We start from the raw sequence: 21,585 nt of genomic DNA, 5'->3' as shown, positions 1-21,585 counted from the left end.
TTTTTTTTTTTTTTGGCAGAGCCTGCCCACCTCTCCCAAAGCTGGGGTGTGAGCTGACAGATCAATGGTATAGATTAATGGTCCCCCAGCTGCAGGAGAGGTAGACAGACTGCCAAAAAAAAAAAGGATCAGGCCCCTTGCTGCTTCTGCCTTCAGCAGGCACCTGCAGCAACCAGGACAACCACATATATACAGCGATGGAAACTGAAAGGGTGAGGTTGCAATTAAAACTCACCATTTCAAATTAGGGTGCATAAAATGCAACCTGAAGGACTAAAACCCTGTCATGTGTATAAGCGCCCCCAAGTACTAGTTAGATACCCAAAGGTGTTAGTTTGTATGATCTAGTGAGACTGAAGAGCTTCTGATTAATCCCAGCTTTGAAACCAACTGTCTGTGGTATTAGGCAAGTCACTCAGTCTTCTCTGAGTTGGTGCTTATTCCTGCTGCAGGGTTAGAGGGTAACGATAAAATACCTGTCTATACAAGCAGGTGTATACTATCCATTTCCCTTTGTTCTTTCTGAAGATATCATACTCACTCTAGCACCCTTAAGGATGCCATTGCAGGAAGTACTTTTGCAATATTTTCTGCTCCAGCATCACAAATACTGTTGTTATACAAACTAGAGAAAACAAAAACAGCATGATCAAAATTAAAGAATGCAAGAGATGAAGTAGTAAGTGGAAATAAGCATTATTCTTGCTTATTTTCAGCCTAAGTTTAAATGTTAGCTCCAATATATTTTAAATTTCAAATTACTTGCATATTTAATGCAATATATTCCCCTTGTTCAGTTTACATATACAAATAAAAACTAGGATTAGATATTGATAGGGAAAATGAACATCCTTGGCTATGTTATATGGGAATTTAAAAAACATCAGGAGGATCAATATTCAGGATTCTGGGCACAAGTGGGTTAGGAAGAAGCTTCCCATGAGCAAGTTATTTCATAGTAGTACTGTAGGATAGCTTGCTTGGTCCTAGGGTATTATCTTGGCCATTTTCAGGAAGAATATAGAAGTAGATGGACCACTACTGCATGCCAGGTGTTCAAATACCTCTAAGTTAGGAGTAATTTAATAATCATGCAATGATTATTCTATATAAGTATAACCCTGCAATACACCAGGGCCCTGGACAGGCGTTCCATAGGTTCATTTACTGATAAGTGGAATTCTGTCTAGAGTTCAAAAGGAGTTCTCAGTACACGTTATTGTAGTGTGTATCTCTCTACTAGATTATATATCTATTTTTTAAAGAGAGAAGATCTGGAATTGCTGGAATGTCTGAAATATCACAATAAAGGACTTAGTCTCACAGCTTTTACCAGCCAGATGACTAGGGGCTGCAGGACCAAGCCCATAACTGATTTACTGCAGTATGTGGATATTATTTATTTCTTGTACAGTAATTAACTTCTCAACTAAGGTATAGCGGCACTTTATAGAAAGCAGTTCAAAAGAATACATATACTCACCTAAGTGTCTTTAATGAAGATAAGGAAGGAAGAGCTGTAGCTAGTTTCTCCGCACCCAAATCTGTTATTTCATTCTGTGATAAACTGTAACAAATCAGATGTTCTTGTTAATGGAATCTATTTAAACTAGTTTATTATGAAGTTGCATGTTGCATGTGACTCTGTAGGACATATCTGAGGCTGTGATGCAATGTGAAAATGTCTGCCTAGATAGAACCACCTCTACTCTGTGATATCTTCCAGATCAAGGTAATTTAAAATTAAAGTGTACTTTGATATTATAGATGGCCAGATTACCCTAGTAAATTTGGAGCAATTCCACAAAAATTAGGTCTGTAGCCAGTTTTTCTAAAAGCAGATAAAGCAGCTAAAGAATTTCATGCTGAAATACAAAAACCAAAAAACATTAGTTGTTTAAGGTAACTAAATTAACTAATACTGTCTTGCCAGTTTGGCTAGACTGTGCCATCCATTCTTACTCGAGTACACACTGAGCATCAGGGATTTTTCATACCTAAACAATGGCAGGATCAGATATTAAAATGATTTCTCTTGATATTTCATGTGTACTTTGGAGTTTTTAAAGAATTGATTCAGTTTGTACAGGACAGCTTGGTAAATACTAACTGCTTGACTGAAGGGGAATTAGAAAGGCTTAATGCACAATCAATCCTTGGTGCCACAGGATTTACTTCTTTCTCTCCACTGGTTTTTGGAACTGTTAATCTTGCAACTTACTTCAATACTTCCAATGATGTCAGCTGAGAAAATACTTGAGAGAGATTTTTTACGCCTTCATCTCCTATTCCATTTTCACTTAGAGCATCCAAGCTGCCAAAAATCACAGAGCGTGAATTAGATTTCCCTTTGTATTACTTTTGGTTAATCATTTATCTCAGAGATCTTCCCATAGATTTCAACAGTTTATTTCAAGTGGGCTCAATCAGGTAAGAGCAACTATCCACATTCCAGCTTCCCTAATAAGCTGCTCCGTGTTTCCCCAACTCAGAGCCTAAGAGGATTTTGAGCAGAACTGCTTGACCCACTTCTTTTGATATGTAAATGGAAGAACTTTATGCCCCACTTACACTATAAAATGAACATTGTTAAAAACAGTTATGAAATAGCTGTGCCCCAGCTGTGCTGTAACAAGATTCTTGGCTGTGCGTACAAAAGAAAAACCATGTTAAAACTCATCTAGAGGGCTAAAGCAGATCACTGATATTTCCTAATACATCCTCTTTGGCCTAGGAAGTTTAGCCTATATCAATATGACCCAAGACTGAACCTGGAAGTGCTTAGAAAAATTAGCCATGGTACTCCTGCCTTTGCCCAAGCCCACATATTAGACAGTATAGGAGGTTTGAAAGTGGGTTGGAGTGTCTCTGTGTGCATGCCCCAGCAGGGAGAACCTGAGCACAGTGCTGGGACTCACACCCAGGACTACTCCAAGCCACTAAAGCCCATTCCCAAGCCATCTATGCTGTCTAATTTGTGTGTATGAGTGAACACAGAATAAGTGTGGTTCATTTGTTGGCCATGCACCTGAACTAATGCCTGAGGACACATACACATAGTCTTCGGAGTCTGGATTAAAGGCCAGATTTACTCCTAATTCTGCAGACCATGTACTACCTTTTTTCCTTGCTTTTTGGGACTAAGTACTGGTATTAGGTATGGGACTAATTTTAATCCTGACTCACAAGACAATGTGTAAAAATCCATGGGGAAGGGGCTAATTTTTGCGATGTGCTGTCATTCTTTTTCAGCTTCAGTAGCCACTGGTAAGATATAATAAAGGACATAATGAGCCCCTGTACTGAGCTAGGGTCTGCATAGAGCTCAATTGTGAGTACACCTGGTACTAAACCACACTTTATGTCACCCAGTGAGATACTTCACAAAGAGTAACACTGGGGCTGAGATAGCTTATGGATCTTGCTCAAAAGATATAGTAGGTCCTGTGTGGCAGTGGCAGGGACAGAACTGAGAGGCCTTGACATCTTGTTTGTTACTTTATTGGAAGCTGCTTGCCATCAAGTTTCACTGAGCACCACACAAGGACATTTGGGGGAAAACAGTACTCACTCTAGCTGCTGAAGAGATGGAAGTGACACGAGAATTTCAACAAGCCTTAAGAATCCCCGAGGACCACATGCTGGACCCAGCCTATGAGAAAAAAGTTACAATCTTTTTATAGTACATAAACAGCACAAGAATAGATCAAATGTGTGCAGCAAGGAGCAAAGAATCGTGAGCTCTCTGTTGCATTGCCTCAGCCTCACTGAAATTCTTCACGTAGTACTATAATATGACCATAAGGCTAAGTACAGACATTTGGGGGCATTAGGAAGTGGTTAAATTGTTTCAAAATGGCTGCACAATATCAGCTAAGTCAGGATGAGGATGGGGGGTGGGGGTTGGGGGTCAGTCCAGGGGCGGAGGGCTGGTGTGACCCAAGGTTTGGATGAGTGGGACAGGCATGATCCGTGGGTGCAGTAGGGTTTCTTCCCAGCAAATCTATACCCTTATCCCTCTGGGCTCGCCCCCCCACTGGGATTTATTTGCTCAGCTCTGGCATGTTGGCTCCAGCAAATGCTGACAAAAGTGGCTGCACCCAGAACAGCTTGTGGGATGGGGGTTGAGAGGGTTGCCTGGTTGTGTGGAGGATGGGGAGCAAAGGGCTGAGGGGGACAAAAGTAGCCCTGTGGGGGGGGTGGAGGAAGGGGAGGGGTGAAAAGAACATCCCTAGGGAAAGTGTACAGAAGGTCCATGCACCAGCTTGACCTAGATTGAATAAGTTTGATATTATGTAGATCCAGGTTTATCTTAAGCCAGGTTCTCAACTTTTTAGACCAGTTTGTGCACGTGGAACTTCTCAGCTACAGGTTTAGGCTGATTGCCAGTCACTGAGATGGAGTCTGTAAGTGTAAGGTCAATACCAAGACAAGCTAAGTTTTAATTGGGTGGCTATTTAGAACATGATTTAACTTCCCCAAATGTCTGTACTTAGTTTCAAAGTAAACATCTGAATGCAAATACCAGCTGCATTTGGAGGCCATCTGGAGCTAGTACAACAATATCAATTTGAAGGGTAAGTTAATTCATTCTAATTCATTCTTACCAAACTTACCTCAGAGAGGGTGAAGCAAACATGTTTTAATCTGAAGATATACAGTGACACCCTGTATCAGCCCCCCTACCTTCTCTCCAGCTCAGGCCAGAAAACCCTCAGCCTGCAGCTCACTCCCCTCCCCTTTCCCCCCACTCCCTTCCTGCAGACAGCACTGGAGCTTGGAGGAGGGGTAAGAGGCCACAGGCAGGCTCCTTGGGCTTGACTGGCTCCAAAGTGGAGCCTGATACCTGCCCCCGGCCTGACCCAACAGAGGAATGTCTGTTGGGTCAAGGGGGCAAGGGAAGCTCTAACTCATGGCACTTTATGTAAAACTCCATGAATTAGAGTGAGGGCTTGCACATCTGTCAGTGCCCCCTGTGTTTGTTCTGTCATGACCAACATGACATGGTAGGGGAAAAGAAAAGCTTTCAACATTATCATTTTTGTACAATAGTCTCTTCTTTGGTAGTTGAATCGTGGCCAAGATACAATCCAAAATTGAAAAATGCTGAATAATGATGCTACTCAGCTGGTTCACTGTGAACGGGAAGGAACTTTTGATTAACACTGATTTGTTTATATGATTGTAATTTTGCAGAAATGAGAAATGGAAATTTTCCCTATTAATGAGGGAAAATGCCTGCGGTATACTTTACAGCTGGAAGGACAACATAAATTAGCTGGCGTAAATCAATTTAGCACCCTTGAATATATTGGAATATCACAGAACCAGCACATGTCATAATTCACAAACCCTGGTGTATGAAAAAGTCACTAATTTGAATAGGATACTACCAGTGGTTTCTCTTTTTTGTTCTATACCAATTGAGGGTTTGGAAATTGGCATTTCCATTTTTTGGTGATAAACTTTAAATCCTTGTCTGAATTAGCGGAATGTAAATACATGGATTTTACTTAATACGTTTATAGTCAATAACCTGCAGCAAAATGAATTAAATTCTTATAGCAGTCTTGAATTTAGAAGTCAGCAAGTGGAAAGACATGTTACTTACGCAAATTCTATTTTTTTAAGGTTTTTGATAGCAGGAATTTCATGAATTTGGCAACCAGATGTCTCTTTCATGCTAAATAAATCACAATAGAATAAGGCATATGTTAGAAACTATTGTAACAGCAGAAAAAAAAACTTACACATGGAATTTTAATCTTTGAAGCAAATACATGTTTAACAAAAGGTATAAAAACAAGATACATATTTCAACTGTGCAGCAATGAACCCAGAATGTATAGATCAAAAAAAAAAAAGCTTTTACTTCCTGAATTAAAGGACCAAATCTATAAGATTACAGCCACTTATGAAATAAGCACTATAGGGCAGACTCAGTGTAGGGTACATACCTCAAAGGTATTAAAAGACAGTGTATTAAAAACTATAGTGGGGAGGCATTGAAAAAAACAGCACTTCTGGCTGGCTTCGTCGGCAGTTTCAGTACAAAGACTGAAGTAAGATTTTAGCTCCCCAAAGATGACTGCTACACATCATGATAGCAAACATTGGTGGGGCAACAGGGACACTTTCATTGCATTGTTCTGCCTGCCCTGTGAACAACTGGGGGACTTCTCTCTCTAGGACACATAATTCATAAGCACTCACATGTAAATAGGTCATTATTTATGAATGGATCTTACCAATGGATCATTTTCTCTTGCATGTGCACAACACCAGAAAGATCACTGATGTCCCTCATAGATTTAGCCTTAAATGGATCAATTGCAAATTTTTGTATTGAAATCTTCAGCAGATCATATTCCTGTGTTTGCTCTAATGACTCCCAGAGCCTCATCGTATCAGTGAGGGAAGCTCTGTAAGTGGCAAAAAACAGGTAAATTAATTTAGACTGGCTCCTCTTGTGTTAAAATTTCTTGTATACCACAGCATCACAGTATTATCAACACAGAATGGCTAACCTAAATGATGTCACGTTCTTCAGGCCAACCAGGTCTTTCATCCCCTGTAGATCAATGGCACTGTTCCTCAGATCCAGGGCAAATTCTTTTTTTGACCTTTTTAAAATAGAATGCAGCACATAGACATCAGGTGGGGTGAGCGGAGTGCCCAGAAAAGACAGCTCTGGTTCAAGCCTTAAAGCTATATTCTGCAAAAGATAGCGGTCTTGTGTTTCATAAACACAGTGGAACAGCTCAAGTAACCTTTCTGGACAGAGACTGCTTATCTGTACTCTTTTAATGTATTTTAAGAGTGTTTTTTGTTTTTTGGTTATGATTTTCTTTACATCTTTATTTGAAAGGGAACAGAGGTATGGGTCATCTTGCAGGAACAATATTCCAGACAAAAACTGAGGCATCAAATCTAACCAATTATGAGACTTTTTCTTCCTGGATGGGAATGAAAAATACTTTGTGAGGCTTTTATCCTTGATCTCTTCTGCAAACACCAGATGAAGTGTACCCAGAAAATTCTGGATGATGAAATTTGAGAATACACTGCCAAATTCTTCTTCCTTGTTTCCCGATTGCTTTGGGAATGTAAATGGTAGTACAAAGCCATGTTTCAGAGCAAACTCTTTAATTTCTTTTGAGGGAAAGAGATCACTCTTCAGAGCATTTTGATGCTGTTCACCAAGACTCCAGGCTACCTGAGCAAGCTTGACAATGTTCTGTTGATTTTTTATGGTTGTCCCATCTGTTTGTGCAGGTGTCAACTTTTCTTGAAAGAATTTTAGTAAGAGAGTAGAAAGCGTTGAAGGCAAGTCTTTGTGTCCCATTTCAAACACCATCTCACAGAGAAAACAAATGAATCTACACATGACAGGGCTATAACAATGACTGAATAGATACTGACAATCTTTGATTAATTTCATCGCATCATTACAGTAGGGTAATCCTTCAAAGTATCTGGATATGTATAATTCTGCCTGTTGTGGAGAGAACCCTACCATTTCAATTATCTTGTCCACTTTGGATAAGTACTGATTCAACTTGTCTTTGGGTCTAGCTGTTAGTAATAAAGTACAACCACTGAGTATCTTCTTTTGGAAGAGCCCTGCGAATAGCTCCCTCATGCTGTACTGCTCCTTGTAAGATTGGCAGTCTGGGAAATGTGTAAAGCCATCATGATCCTGCAGTTCTTCAAAACCATCAAAAATGAGGAGGACTTTACTGGGATTTTGCAATATGTATTTGAAGACTTCCTCTTTTCCCTCTTGAGGTCTGACAAAGACTTCAAGTAGAAAATCCTTCAGGCTGTATTGCTTCTCAGGCAAACTCAGTCTTCTGCACTCATACCAAAAGACAAACTCAAACTGAGAAAACTTGCCATTGGACCAATCTTGACAGATCTTTTGAACAAGAATACTTTTGCCAATTCCTGCTTTTCCCAGTAACACAATTATTTTGGTTTCCAGTTCTTTTCCTCCTGGGACTTGAAATATTTGGTTTCTTTCTAAAGCCGTTTTTTCCTTCTCTTCCAAATCATATATAACTGGCTCTCTCTCTATGCCCTTGATGATATTCTTTCCACTCCTTGTTTCATGTTGACCTTGCAAAAGAGCCCCTTCAATGTAGAGCTGATCAAGAGTTACTTCACGCTCCATGGGCATGAACTTGCACACATCACAGAAATAATCCTTCAGTGACATGCAGAAAGCTTCCACTGGCTCTAAAATGAAAAAAAAGCATGTGTGTGTTGAAGAATCAAGTATATAAAAAGAAATGCAACTCAGCATAGCTTCTGGATGTTTTCTAATTGCATGAATCATTTGGCATCTGACAGTTTCCAGAAAGCCTTGTGTTTGTAATATGTAAGAAATGATAGAACTTTCCTTGGAAAACTTCACACAGCTCCAAACATGTTCCACAAGACAACAATCAGCTGAATCTAGAGCAAAAGCTAATATTCTGGCTGTTCAGAGAGGCTGCAAAGCAATTTAAAGAATCAAAACTTACTTGGTCTCTTCTGAGTTTGTTTGGAAGGAACAAAAGGAATTTGTGATCCCTTGGAAATTTCTACACCTGGCAGAGAAAAAGCAATTTAAGAAAATTGACTTGAATATTCACTTATTAGTCTTTACAATTCTCATCAGTGTGGCTAGTCAAAATGATTGAAGTGCTTGGTAGATCATGACAAATGTACTCATTTACATATGCCTATTTCAGTGATAAATGCATGCAAAAAATGTTAACATAACATAGAACCCCTCCTCCCTGCAGATGCATTGATAGTTTGTGACAAAGTAAGTTGTTCCTTATGACAGCCTATGCCTCTCTGAATTACTAGTGTGTAAGGTGTCACTGTCTTGCCGTCCATGCAGACAAAAGACCAGGAAACCATGAATATAGTAGGAATTAGATTGGAAATAGTTTCTTTGGCTACCAGCTTCTTTCAGCTAGTCTTGGGCAACACTGTATTGTTTGTGGTTGTCTCTTTGGCTTCCTGCTTTTTCTGTGTTGGCTGATTGGTTCTTAGGGGAACTTCTAGGGTTACCTGGTTCATTTTCTACTCAAGCATTTTTACGTGCCTGTATTCTGGGTAGTGCACCTGTTCCTTCAGCCATCTAGTTCTAAGAAGGATCTCCATTTAAATTTTCAGCTCGCCCAAAATAAAAAACAGCTGTTACACTCACCAGCTTTCACTCAACCCAAAATGATATAATATGGCAAGAGACATCTTCTTTAGAACATTTGTACAAGAGTAGCACTTAACCCTCAGAAAACTTGTAAGTTTTGACAATTTCTTAAGAGTTTTCATTCTTGGGGACACATTCCACCAAAAGGTCTTGAATAGATCCACTTAGGCCAAATTCAGGCCTAATATATACCCCTCCAGGAGCCAAAAGGAGTTGTATCTCTGATCCCAAGTCTGATGTGTGCCCGTAATTACCACAGAGATTTGCAGAACCACATACTGGAGGAGTCCCACCATCAGCCCTTATGAGTAATGTATGATGTTTTATGTGTGTGGCACAACTGGTGCTTGGTAGCAGAGTGGTTAAGGCATTTTTGGCTCCGGAAGGCATGATTTTGTGCCACAGTCTTTGGCCATGTTAGGTATGCCTGTCATATTGCAGTGGGCATGGCTGAGCATGTGCCACCCAGTCCTTGTATAGCTGAGCCTGCTAACACGCTCCAGACCTGGAAATCTGTCAGTGAGGATGCACCAGGCTTGTCTCAAAGCCTGCTGGAGACTGAAGGCTTGAGACAGATTCTGAGGATGAACCCAGAGCTGGAACTGGAAAGTTTCTGCATCTGGGGCATGCCTACGGTCCAGGACCTTGGCCTAGTCCTTCCCATGCTGCTGTTGCAGTATAGACAACCTGATGTTACAGCAACTGGTCTCAGACTTTACTATGCTTGTCCAACCAGCAGACCTATGACCACCATGCAGTGCTATCCAGAGGTAGGTTGGGTAACAGAAGAAGTATAAATGCATTAATCCAGTACTCTCCCCAAACTAATTCACTGTGCTGAAGACCAGAGTATGTCAGCCCAGATGGAGTGTCATGCTAATAAGGCTGAACTGCTTCTGGTACTTAAGTGCGCTCATTCAAAGTAGGTCAGATATCACTGTATGCTACTGCACTGGGCCATATAGATGTCTTCAAAAAGAGTCCAGCCCTTATCCTGGAAAGCAAGAACTCTAGTGGCATCTATAACAGAGTCATCTCCTGTGAAGCCCTTGGAGTCCTTCAGCCCTACCCACTCTGGTCTCTGTGGGCAGTCGTCCCTTCATTTTCCTGCCATGATTTGATATATTTGATTTATATATGGAAGACTGCCCCAGGGCTTCACCAATCTGCCCTCATTCTAATGACCACCAAGTGTCTATGGTCATTGTCTTATGGGCTAATTGTGTGGCTCCATTCCATCCCTACACCATGCCCCAAGCTTTGCAGGTATCATCACTCTCTCATGTTCTCTCTCTATGCTCTCAGCCCCACTCCACACTATTGGACCCTCAGGTCACACACTCAGCCCCTTTGGACTCTTGAACCCTCTGGTCCCTTACTCAGTCTCTCTCTGGGCTCCTGGAGCCCCTGGTCCTGCAGTAAGCTCCTCTCTAGGCTTGTGGACCCTTCTGATCCATTACTCAGTCCTTCTCTGGGCTCTTAGACCCCATTAATAGGCCCCCAAGCATGACCTCCTCCTCCCCATAGTCTCTTCCCAAACCTCCAGATTGCTGCAGGAAGTTCTGTTCTCTTTGTGCTGGCACTGAGGAGCTACAGGCATCCAGCTTAGGAGGTGTTCCCTCAGAAGCCTCCAGGATCTTATGCTGGCTCAGCTCAGGGCCTGGGCTTATATCCGATCTAAATGCAGCCCTCCCCTGGGTCAGATGACTCCACAATCAGCCCTGGCCACACCTGCAAGTTCCTTCTCAGGCATGGTCCCTAATTGTCCTCCTGCTGCATCTGCCTGAGCTGTAGCCTGCCTGCCTTAAAGTAGACAGAGCACCAAGCCTCCTGTTACAGCATCATCTAGATAATGGAATAAACTAGGCCTGTATCAGATACTCCTTTGGTTTACTCAGGGTAAAAGCTCTACCAGTACCCTCCAAAAATAGCCTGTTACAATCTACAGTTTCCCAGGAGATAAGGGATCATGGGAGCAGCATCAGGAAACCCCTTTACTGTACCCAATGTTATTAGCACCAAATTTAATTAACTTAAGTTCTGTAGAGAGAAAGAGTTTGCTGTTAGCAGCAGATGCCTGAGAAGGTGACTGAACTAGGAAAGAGTAAGGCCAAAGATCAAAAAGTCAGGAGGTACTGAATATAGAAAATAATTAAATAATTACAGGAAATGCTAGAGTGAGGCAGGAGTGAATGTGAGAAGTTGGGGGACATGTAGGGAAGAGTGAAGATAGTTAATAAAAGAGAGTACAAAAACCAAAATGAAAACTTTAATGAGGCATATAGATGAGAGTTCAACGGTAATAAGTCAAATAAGCCAAGAGGTAATAGAAAGTAGGAAAATTAGTGAAGGACAAAGAAATGATTTTCTTGTTGCTTCCTTCTCCACTCATCTGTTGGCATGTTTGCTGGGTGAGTATAAGTGTAAGGCCTCAATCTAGGTTTCTGAAATGCTAGTGCACTTTGTGCTGTTGGGTAAAGTACCATAAAAATATGTGGGTCCAATTTTTTGTGGTGTCCCTTACAACTACAGAAACCAGAAGGACATCCTTTTGTTGTACCTTCAAAATTCTCACTTGTTAGCTCAGATGCATTTAGAAAGCTAAATAGCCACTAGGGGGCAATTACACCTACTGTAACTGCACGACAACAGAGATACACTAACAGAACCTGGGAACCACATACACAACCACTTAAAGAAGAGCTCCAAGGATTAATTAGCTGGTTGACAGTGAGGAGAAAATCTTTGGAGACAGACTGCTACCACAGGAGGGACTGTTTGTCATCTGCATGTGATTTGCTTTGCTCTGAAGAACTTTGGAGTCTCTACAGCATCTGTTTGACTTCTAAATCAGACTTCAGAGAAAAGACCAATCAGAAGAGAAGTTGTTTTATTTCTGGTTTTAGTGCCTGTTGAACATACACAGGTTGAATTCCACTTTCCTGGCAGCAGATATATAGCAATATATCAATTAATATAGATTAATTAAAGAATATTCTAAGCACTTGGAGGAGAAGAAGGAACAGTTAGCCTGGATTCACCAAGGGCAAGTTATGCCTGACCAACCTGATTGCCTTCTATAATGAGATGACTTACTCTGTGGATATGGGAAGAGCAGTGGCTATGATATACCTTGAGTTCAGCAAGGATTTTGATATGGCATCCTACAACATTCCTGCAAGCAAGCTAAGGAAGTCTGGGTTAGATGAATAGTCTACAAGGTGGATAGAAAACTGGATGGATAGTCAGACTCAGAGGGTAGTAATCAATGGATCAATGTCTAGTTGGCAGCTGGTATCAAGTGGAGTGCCCCAGGGGTTGGTTCTGGTGCCAATTTTGTTTAATATTTTCATCAGTGACCTGGAAGATGGGATGGAGTGCACCCTCAGCAAGTTTGTAGATGCCACTAAGCTGGGAGGAGTAGTAGATACACTGGAGGTTAGGGCTAGGATTCAGCTAGATCTAGATAAATTGGAGGATTGGACCAAAAGAAATCTCATGAGGTTCAACAAGGACAAGTGCAAAGTCCTGCACTTAGGACGGAACAATCCCATGCACCAGTACAGGCTGGGGCCCGCCTGACTAAACAGCAGCTCTGCAGGAAAGGACACAGGGGCTATAGTGGACAATAAGCTGAATATGAGCCAACATTGTACCCTTGTTGTCAAAAAGGCTAATGGCATAGTTGGCTAAATTAGTAGGAACTCTGTCAGCACATTGTGAAGATACCAGGCCTGCGTGTGGCTCCATAAAGAATTTGGCCAGATTAGAGTCCAGGAGAGAGGACTTTGAAATGAGTGCAGATGATCTGGCTACTGAAACATACCTGGCTTTGTAGCACCAACATTCAATTAAGATTCTAACTAGTGTTCTGGACTGGCCTAAGCCTTGAGAAAAGAGATTACCAGTTATGTTACATAGTACCAAATGCCAACATAATGCTATAAGGAAATCCAGCATAACAAAATATGCAGGAAAGAACTAGCTTCTGTGTGCATACAAGCAACCTCATGATTTCAGAGATACTGTACATAAAGAAAAGCCATCTTGTATTTACCAGATAAATTGACTGGAAAAATGGGTGATGCCAACTGTGATGTTTCAGTAGGGAAAGAGGACCCTGGAAATAAAATAAGCAAATGAATGAATTTCCTAGCCAGTATGACTTCACAACAGCTGCAGAGCAATTATGACTAGGAGCTACAAGACTTTGATAGAACTGATTTTAAAAAGTGGCTAAAAGATTATTGCCCTTACCTGGACATATGACAATATCAGAGGCACCGTTTCTTACAGGCAAGCTAATTATCTGCTGAGGAAGGGCTGGAAAACCTGGAATCACTTGAATCCCTTTAGCACTGACAGGGAGACAATCTGGTATGGAACCTGTAGAAAATATTGATAATGAGAGCAATATCTGTACTAACTTGATTTTAAGGACTTCAGTTCTACTGCCAGGAAAGAAGACTTTCCTGCACAGAGGGGTACAATTTCTGGACAACTAATCTCAACTGGGGAGTGACTGAACACCAAAATCTATTACTGGTTAAATAGTTAATTGCCAAAGGCACTGTATTAAGAGACACATTATTTACAATGAATGTACAATACTGAAGATAACGCAGATGTCTGTGACCCATACAGGGGAATTTTAGTATACAGCTAACTGAAGAAGTCTACTGTTTGCAAGAGTATCTATTAGAGAACCTGAAGTAACTGATATGCTCCCTTCAAAATTACAAGACTCACACATTAGCACTGGCCCTGTACAGGCATTGTTTAAATCACCACTTTGTTGGTAGAGATTGCCAGTAGGGCTGTGCAAAACAGCACCGTTTTGTTTCACCTTGAGTTTCAACAGTTTGATGAAACAGTGTTTCTTCTCAAATTTCATTTCGAGTCGAAACAGCTGTTCCATTTTGTTCCATCAAAACAGAAAGGCTGCCACTGTTTCAAGTTTTACTGGGGATGAGAAGTCAGACCAGCTGGGCTGACTTCCCATCCCCAGCGCTAGATTGCCCAGTGGGGCTGCTTCCCTGATCCCCGCGTTTGATTGCGCCGGGGGCAGGAGGCAACCCAGTGGGGCTGCTTCCCTGAACCCCATGCTTGATCGCACCAGGGTGGGAGGCAGCCCAGCAGGGCTGCTTTCCCAACCCCCATGCTTGATTGCGCCAGGGGTGGGAGACAGCCCAGTGGGGCTGCTTCCCTGACCCCCCCCCATGCTTCATCATGCCTGGGGTGAGAGGAAGCCCAGCAGGGCTGCTTCCCCAACCCCTGTGCTTGATCATGCTGGCACGATGAAGCACGGGGGTCAGGGAAGCAGCCCCACTGGGCTGCCTCCTGCCCCCAGTGTGATGAAGCGCGGGGGTTGGGGAAGCAGCCCTGCTGGACTGCCTCCTGCCTCTGGTGCAATTTAGTGTGGGGCACTGGGAAGCAGCCCCGCTGGGCTGCCTGCCACCCCCTGCCAGATCTTGAACTGGGAATGGGAAGTCAGGCCAGCTGGACTGACTTCCCATCCCCAGCCTATGATTGAAACATTTCGATTTTCTAAACGCTTCAATCAGCCTCATTTTGTTTCAAGGCTATTTTGACAGCCTTTGTTTCATTCTGATTTTGCTGTTAGACCTCAAAATTGGTTGAAACAATGTCAGAATGAAACAGCTGGTGAAATTTCGCAGAACCCTAATTGCCAGTGCACATGTGTTCATTCAGTTTCTTCCAAAGGAAAGTTTCCCCACCTGGGAGAAGTAACTTTCAGGTTGATGCCAGGAAGAGCCCCCCCTGAGAGAGAGGTTGTCTCACTAGAACGAATGCCTATACATTTCTGCTCCACTCCTCTGTAATTGGGACTTGTTGAATAGCAGGTTCCCCTGTGCCTTCCCCAGACTGGGGAGCATTTCCTCACAGCTCAATTCCTCCTGATCATGGAGGAGTTGAGCTGCCACTGCCGCTCTTTTCCTCTCACAAAACTTCCTGAGATGGGGACAGATCAGTCTGGAAAAAGCATAGGAAGTGTTTTCCTGCTGCTCCCCCCTCTCCCAGAGACAGGGGTGGGCAGGCGGTAAGGAAAGGAGAGATGCAGCTGCTCACTGCTGCCCATGTGTCCTCCAGACCTGGGACACCCCAGTTTAGGGAATGCATGGTGGGGAGTGTTGCCTCACTGCTCCCCGCTCTTCTAGTCTCTTACCCATCTAGGAAGGGAGAGAGCAGTGGGGCAATGCTTTCCACGCTTCGCCAGACTCGAGTGACCCTGATTTGGGAAAGGCAAAGGGGATGGGGGAATCTTTCCCCACTTCTCCACTTCCCCACTGCCCTCCCAGCCTCCACTCCCCATGCTTTCCCCAGACTGGAATCACCCCAGTCTGGGAAAGGTGCATGGGAGATGGGATGGCTGCACTTCCCCCATCTCCATGAAAGATTTGTAGTTTCCCAGAAATTTCCATCATTAGAAATGAACACCTGCTCATACCCACTGTCTTCTGCCCTCCAGGTTTTCACGTGGCTGTTTATTCTGTAGCTTGTACTGGTAGCAAGCATTTCTCCTCTATATGACATCAGCCCAAGAGTTTTTTATGATGATGCAGAGCTTGTCATTTGATCTGCCACGGCACAGAGTTTCTATGGAACTTAAACACTTTCTGGCCTTTATGTATTGTTTCAACTAATATCATACAAAAAGGTTGTTGCTTAGTTGATTCCATAGTCCATGCTTAACTTCAAACACTTCCTGGTTCATTTGAGTTTGTTCTATGATAAACACCACAGTGGAACAAAGCAAAATAAAAAAATCATAGCAAAAACAAAATCTAAAGAGTTTTTTCCCCAAATTAAATATAAAAAAAATTATTTGGAGAGTAAATAGATGTCAAAATAAATTATACAAAAATTTGATTAAAAACATGTACATGCTATCCCTAGAAACACTCATGATTTAGGTTTTTATCTTTTAGTGACTATTATGATCATACCCTATAATGTGCAGAATAAACAGAAGTCTCATTCCACTACATTGTTTATGAGCCATTCACTTTCACTGTCCTTCCTGAAGTGACATTTAATTCCACTAATGGATTCAGTTATAGCTGTCACCACAGTTTTAAGTGATACATTGCTCTCCCCATCTTTGACTAAGTTTAAGACAAATACTTAAGATGTTTTCATTGATATCACCCTTGGTGAGGAATGGAAATTCCTCTGGAGCATACTTACCAGGAGCTATAAAACTTCTTCCTGTTGGACTTATAGTGGTAACAGAAAATGGTATGTGTAGGAGAGAGAAGGAGCTGGAGTTCACTGGAGAACCATTCAAAGTCACGGATAAGAAACTGCTGTTCACCGTAGACCCAGCAGGGGAATCCACTTTATGAAATAAACAATTGTAAGAAAAAGTTAATTTTCACACCAGAAGTCAAACAAGCCATAGAAGAGCTCAGAACAGATGGCATAAGACACCAAACCTGTATCAAATCATCAGAGTATTTTGATTTACCACAAACAAAAGAATTGGCATTAAACCTCTGAAATGCACTAATGTGTTTAACAGAACTTCAAAGAGGAGCCAGCTAACATGGCTGGATGATAAAATGCATATTGTTAAGATTCTGGACTGTCTTCATTTTTTTAAAAGAATGTGCTCATTGTTTCTGGCCCATCTTCCTTCCAGATAGCTTCAAGCTGTAAGGTAATTTCTCCTGAGTATGTATTTTATTGTCAAGGGTGAAGTCTTGAAGCAGAGTAATAGTATGTGCTCAACTTTCCAGTCATGGTCCATTACTGTAATGCTGCATAAGATCCAGAAAGATGCATGCACAGTAAAGCCCTTGATTTTGGCTCTGTACCTAGAGGTAACTCTACTAGTGAATAGGGCCAGGCCTCATTAAAAACTCTCCACTCAATAATGACAAGCCTCATTTAGAGGAATGAAACCATTTTGTTTGCCTGTCTGATAATCAACACACATTTCAAAAGAAGCAATAGCCTATGCACAACATTTGGCCCTAGTTTTGCATTTGTCAAAGAGAGTATGGAGGATTCCTGGCTATGGCATGTACGTGCTCTTTAAAACAATGCATCAGAAATAATATTTAATTTAAAAAAAAAAAAAAAAAGCTTGGTTTATTTTTAAATTAATTGACTAGTAATATGGATATAACCCTTTTTGCTTCTCCTCAATGGCTTTTACAGCTCAATGTCTTCTACGGTTTTTTTGTCTTTACATTATTATTATTATTATTATTATTATTATTATTACTGTATATCATCTTAGTTGGCACAATGGAACGAAAAAAGCCTTATCACTCATTCAGGTTCTGTGGTGCAATATTTACTTACTGTTCAACCACAACTATGAGATCTGGAATTCCCAGGGAATTTCCCATTCTAATATAAACCCGATACAGGAAAGCTTAGCTTCCAAGAATGAACAAGATCATGTGCATTTAGCCCACAGAACTACAGATCATTGTTTCTGTTGTTTGGGAACCTGATACTTCATGGTGGTGACATCATTACCAGAATATTCCCTTTGAGAAATCTCAGTAGTGACTTCAAGTTTATTTTGAACTTTGGTAAATTTAATGCTGTCATTCTTTGCTAGTGTATATGATGTTGTATTTCCCAAGGATGATTACATTTGGCTTTGCAGGATTATGCATTTTCTTTCTTTTTTTTTCATGTGAGAAATGAAGTTAGGTCCTTCAAGAGTATTTTGCAGGTTAGTATCTGTGCAATCCTGCTGCACAATTCAAACTGACAGTGTAATAAACTGGCCTGGGTATATAGATCTGTCATGGTCGCCAAGTAGGTTGGCCTTTCCAAAATCTTCTTCCAGTCCTGAGAAACCCTTTTATGTTTCCACTTTTTCTGGAGGTTACTAGAGCTGTGTGAAATTTCACCGGCAGTTTCATTTCAATGCTGTTTTGACTCATTTCGAGCTTGAAACAGTGAAATCAAAACAAAACGGAGAGCTTTGAAACGAAATGAGGCAAGTCAAAACATTTAAAAGTTTTCAAAACGTTTTGAGTTTTGAAGCTCAAGGTGGGTTTGCCTGCAGGGAAACAGAAACTAAAGTAAGGAACAGGCGGGGGAAGTGGGGGGAAGGAGTGCTCTCATTATTGACTGCGTAGCTGGCCAGTGACAGTCACCCTTTCCCGAGGTCCTTCCAATCCCACCGCTCTGGGGGTGGGATGGAAAAACCGCATAAAAAGCAGCATTGTTTCAACTGCCCTGCTTTCTGCCTTGGTGTCAGTTACTGAGCTGTGTTCCAGTTTTGCCTGTCAGCAGCTAGGGGTGCCTGCACCAATCTCCTAGACAGCTGGCAGGCTTCGTGGCCTCATTAGGGGCCACAATCCCGGCAGCTTCCACCCTGCTGCGCCTTAACACACACAGTGTCACCCATGTCACAAGTTTTGCTTGTCCGCAGCTTGCGATGCAGCTTCCCCAAAACCCCTGCACCTATCTCCTTGAAACTTGGCAGGCATTGTGGCCTCAGCAGGGCCTAGCATGTCCGCAGTTTTGACCCTACTGTGGCTTAACACATATATGTGACATGAGTTTTGCTTCCAAGACTTTGAGGTGCAGTTTCCCTGAAACCCCTACATGTATCTCCTTGAAGCTTAGCAGGCTTTATGCCCTCAGAAGGGGCTACTATGTCTGCAAGTTTCATTCAAATCAGGCCAGAAATGACAGTTTTAGGCTGTTTTGAGCTTTCCCTTTGGCTACGGGTGAAACAGTGAAACTGTTTTGACAAGATGAAATGGAACAGCAGTTTTGAATCTAAACCAATTCAAAATGAAAGACTGTTCCATCGAAATGTCAAAATGCAAGTCAAAACAGAACGGTGCCATTTCGCACAGCCCTAGAGGTTACATCTGTATCCAGCCACTCCTTGAAAGTCTCTGGGTTGTATCGTAACTTGAGTTACCAACCCTTCTAGTGAAGAGTAGTTCCCAACCTCAAGGTACCCCTCAAGAACTTGTCCAAATTTAGTGGCACCCCAGTTGAGAACCACGGTTGTATTGCCTCAGATGAAGTGGTCCTCAACCAGGTTGCTGCCACTGCTGTAAACAAGTGAAAGCGCTTGGCATGCCTTTTGCAAAGTCAGATCAGGAAGCAGATGCAGCAGGAGCTGGCATTAGGGTTATCAGATAAAGGTTTATCAGGCAGCCTTAGGGCAGTCAGGAGTGCCTGTTTCTGCCACAGTTGTTTCCTGATCTGGCTCCACAAGAGGCATGCCTGGCACTTTCACCACGCTACAGATGGGCAAGCTGTGGCATTGTTGAAAGCCGCACATTGGTTAGGAACTACTGCTTAATATGTTTAAAGGCACCTGCAAGAGCCTTGGACCAGTAATAGCGTGCATCAAGAGAAAACCAGTGTCTCCAAAATGAAGCAGGATTTATTTGCTAAAGGGTACTTGGCTTTCAGGGAACTGGATGTAAACCAAACTAAACTCTTGCTCTTACCACACCCAGACTTTCAAGTAATCTATTGGTATGAAGTTGAAGGCTTGCCCCTCCCTTTCTTCTACAGAGCATATTTTTAGCTGGTCAGTGTCCTTTGAACCCTAGGTTCTCAGCCTGAGTGGAAGAGCTGTATAAACAGGGCTGGGCCCTAGGACACTGATCAGCTAAAAATGTGCTACACAGGAAGGGCCAAAACAATGAAAAGAAACTTCCCAATACATAGTGCAATGCAGAAGTTTCTTTTCATTGTTTTGGCCCTTCTGTGTAGTTTCTGTGGTTCCTATAACAGCTCCCTTCTGATCTACTTCTGTAGCAAGTAACATAGCATAAGCACAAGTGTACCAACTATTTATAAGGAATACAGAAATGTCCTAGTTCCCAGCAGTAACGCATTCCTCTTCCAGACTGAATCAGTTAAAGTTCAGTACACAGATTAGGGAACAAAAAAGTCCCTAAACCAGTGGTTCTCAACCTTTCAGGTGTGTTGTGGCATGGGTGCCTTGCATACCTCATGCACAGCCAGATAAGCCTAAAGTAGGCAGAAGCACGTCATCCTGCTGCAGTCCTTCCTGGTGTGACCTCCCACATACCTTATGGAAGCAGAGGCATCAAGGCAGGTGGAACTATCCTGCATGCTTCTGTTTCAAGGAGGAGTAGGAACCGGGCTGTGGGGGTAGGGGGTGATTGGAAAGTGCTGCAGCAAGACTGGGCACTCCTTTCTGCTTTAGACTTACCTGGCTGAGTACAAGGCATGCTGCGTAATTTCACTTGGCTGTGGCAGTCATGCTGGTGGCTGTAGCTCAGTTGAGAAGCACTGGGGTAAGTTGAAGCAGCACAGTGGTGCTTCTCAACTGGGATGCTGCCAAACTAGTCATGGAGAAGTGCCCTGAATTTAAAAAGGTGAAGAACCACTGCCCCAAACCAACACCTTTAGTATTAATGCATGGACGCTCTCCGACATATTTTATTACTATATTAGTAAACCCAGCCTAGCCCAAGTATGTGGGAGCTACAATAATTATCCTTAACACCTTGCTAGGGATATCAGAATGCCAAAGAAATTACTTCCAAAGTCATTTTTCCATTCTGTATGTAACCTGGGCAGTACTCCAAGAGGTACCCCCTCTCCAATTGAAGGGATCAAAGCAGGGCACAAGCGCTGTGTAGGGACTCTCCTCCCCCTATAGAGCAGAGCCAGACCACCAATGGGGACTTAACCATATACCTCTTACTACTGGGAACATAACAGGCATAAATCAGAGGGTATAGTGGACACTACAGTGCTCCAAGGGGGCAGGATTCAACAAAGGTTAGACACCTACAATCATTGACAAAAAACAGGGTTAACAAAATATAACGCACAAACAGCAGAACAAACAATACAGGTTGGTGAAATATAAAAAGGCACAAAATGCAAAATGTCAAATGACAAGGAAATATAGGGCCTTGGTACCTGGAGGGGGAGAAAGGGGCAAAAACACAATGGCCCCTTTCTACTGCAAGAAGATCTGCTTCTTGTTATCTCACTCACCCCAAGTCACCTCAGCTGGGATATGAACCCAGATCTCCCATATGGGGGCCAAGAACACTGCCACACAGCTACCATTGACAGCATTACTCTAGCCTGCTAGGGGTCTTGACCTTTCCGGAGCCCCGGCCTCACATCAGACTGCCTGGTCTCTGATTAGAGAAGCTGGAAGCAGAGCTGGGAACCTCTCAGGTCGCTGCTCAGATCCTTCCTGGAGCCCAGTGGGGAGCCTCTCCTGCCAGCCACACACCGCACTGCTGAGGGTCCCACTGCTGTCTGCAGGTCCTGCTCTTTCAGGCTCTTCTGGGGCACTGCTCCTTCCCCGCTGGCTCAGCTCTGTGAAGCTCCTTCCTTGTTGTCCCTTGCTGGTCTCTCCCCTGAGTCAGCCC

The 21,585-nt window shown here is 42.6% G+C and overlaps 1 protein-coding gene across 3 annotated transcripts in view; it reads right to left on the bottom strand.

Moving 5' to 3' along the window:
- CIITA (class II major histocompatibility complex transactivator) overlaps positions 1-21,585 on the bottom strand; it is a 58,563-nt gene that overhangs the window by 14,929 nt on the left and 22,049 nt on the right. The window contains exons 7-17 of one of the 3 annotated variants that reach the window (XM_019540104.1): positions 16,415-16,564; positions 13,463-13,591; positions 13,263-13,325; positions 8,526-8,591; positions 6,528-8,238; positions 6,249-6,422; positions 5,612-5,683; positions 3,572-3,652; positions 2,222-2,314; positions 1,484-1,567; positions 542-625 (exon numbers count right to left, since the gene is read on the bottom strand). In XM_019540104.1, coding sequence (XP_019395649.1) covers positions 542-625; positions 1,484-1,567; positions 2,222-2,314; positions 3,572-3,652; positions 5,612-5,683; positions 6,249-6,422; positions 6,528-8,238; positions 8,526-8,591; positions 13,263-13,325; positions 13,463-13,591; positions 16,415-16,564 — 2,707 coding nt within the window. Of the gene's footprint in view, positions 1-55; positions 626-1,483; positions 1,568-2,221; positions 2,315-3,571; positions 3,653-5,611; positions 5,684-6,248; positions 6,423-6,527; positions 8,239-8,525; positions 8,592-13,262; positions 13,326-13,462; positions 13,592-16,414; positions 16,565-21,585 lie in introns of those variants that run through there. The other 2 variants (XM_019540102.1, XM_019540103.1) reach the window with 2 other exon arrangements.

Source organism: Crocodylus porosus, unplaced genomic scaffold (genome assembly GCF_001723895.1).
Source record: "Crocodylus porosus isolate Cpor-Errol unplaced genomic scaffold, CroPor_comp1, whole genome shotgun sequence".
Taxonomy (NCBI): Eukaryota; Metazoa; Chordata; order Crocodylia; family Crocodylidae; genus Crocodylus; species Crocodylus porosus.
Note: the sequence above shows the minus strand (reverse complement) of the source record. Positions and strands in the feature narration are given on the sequence as shown.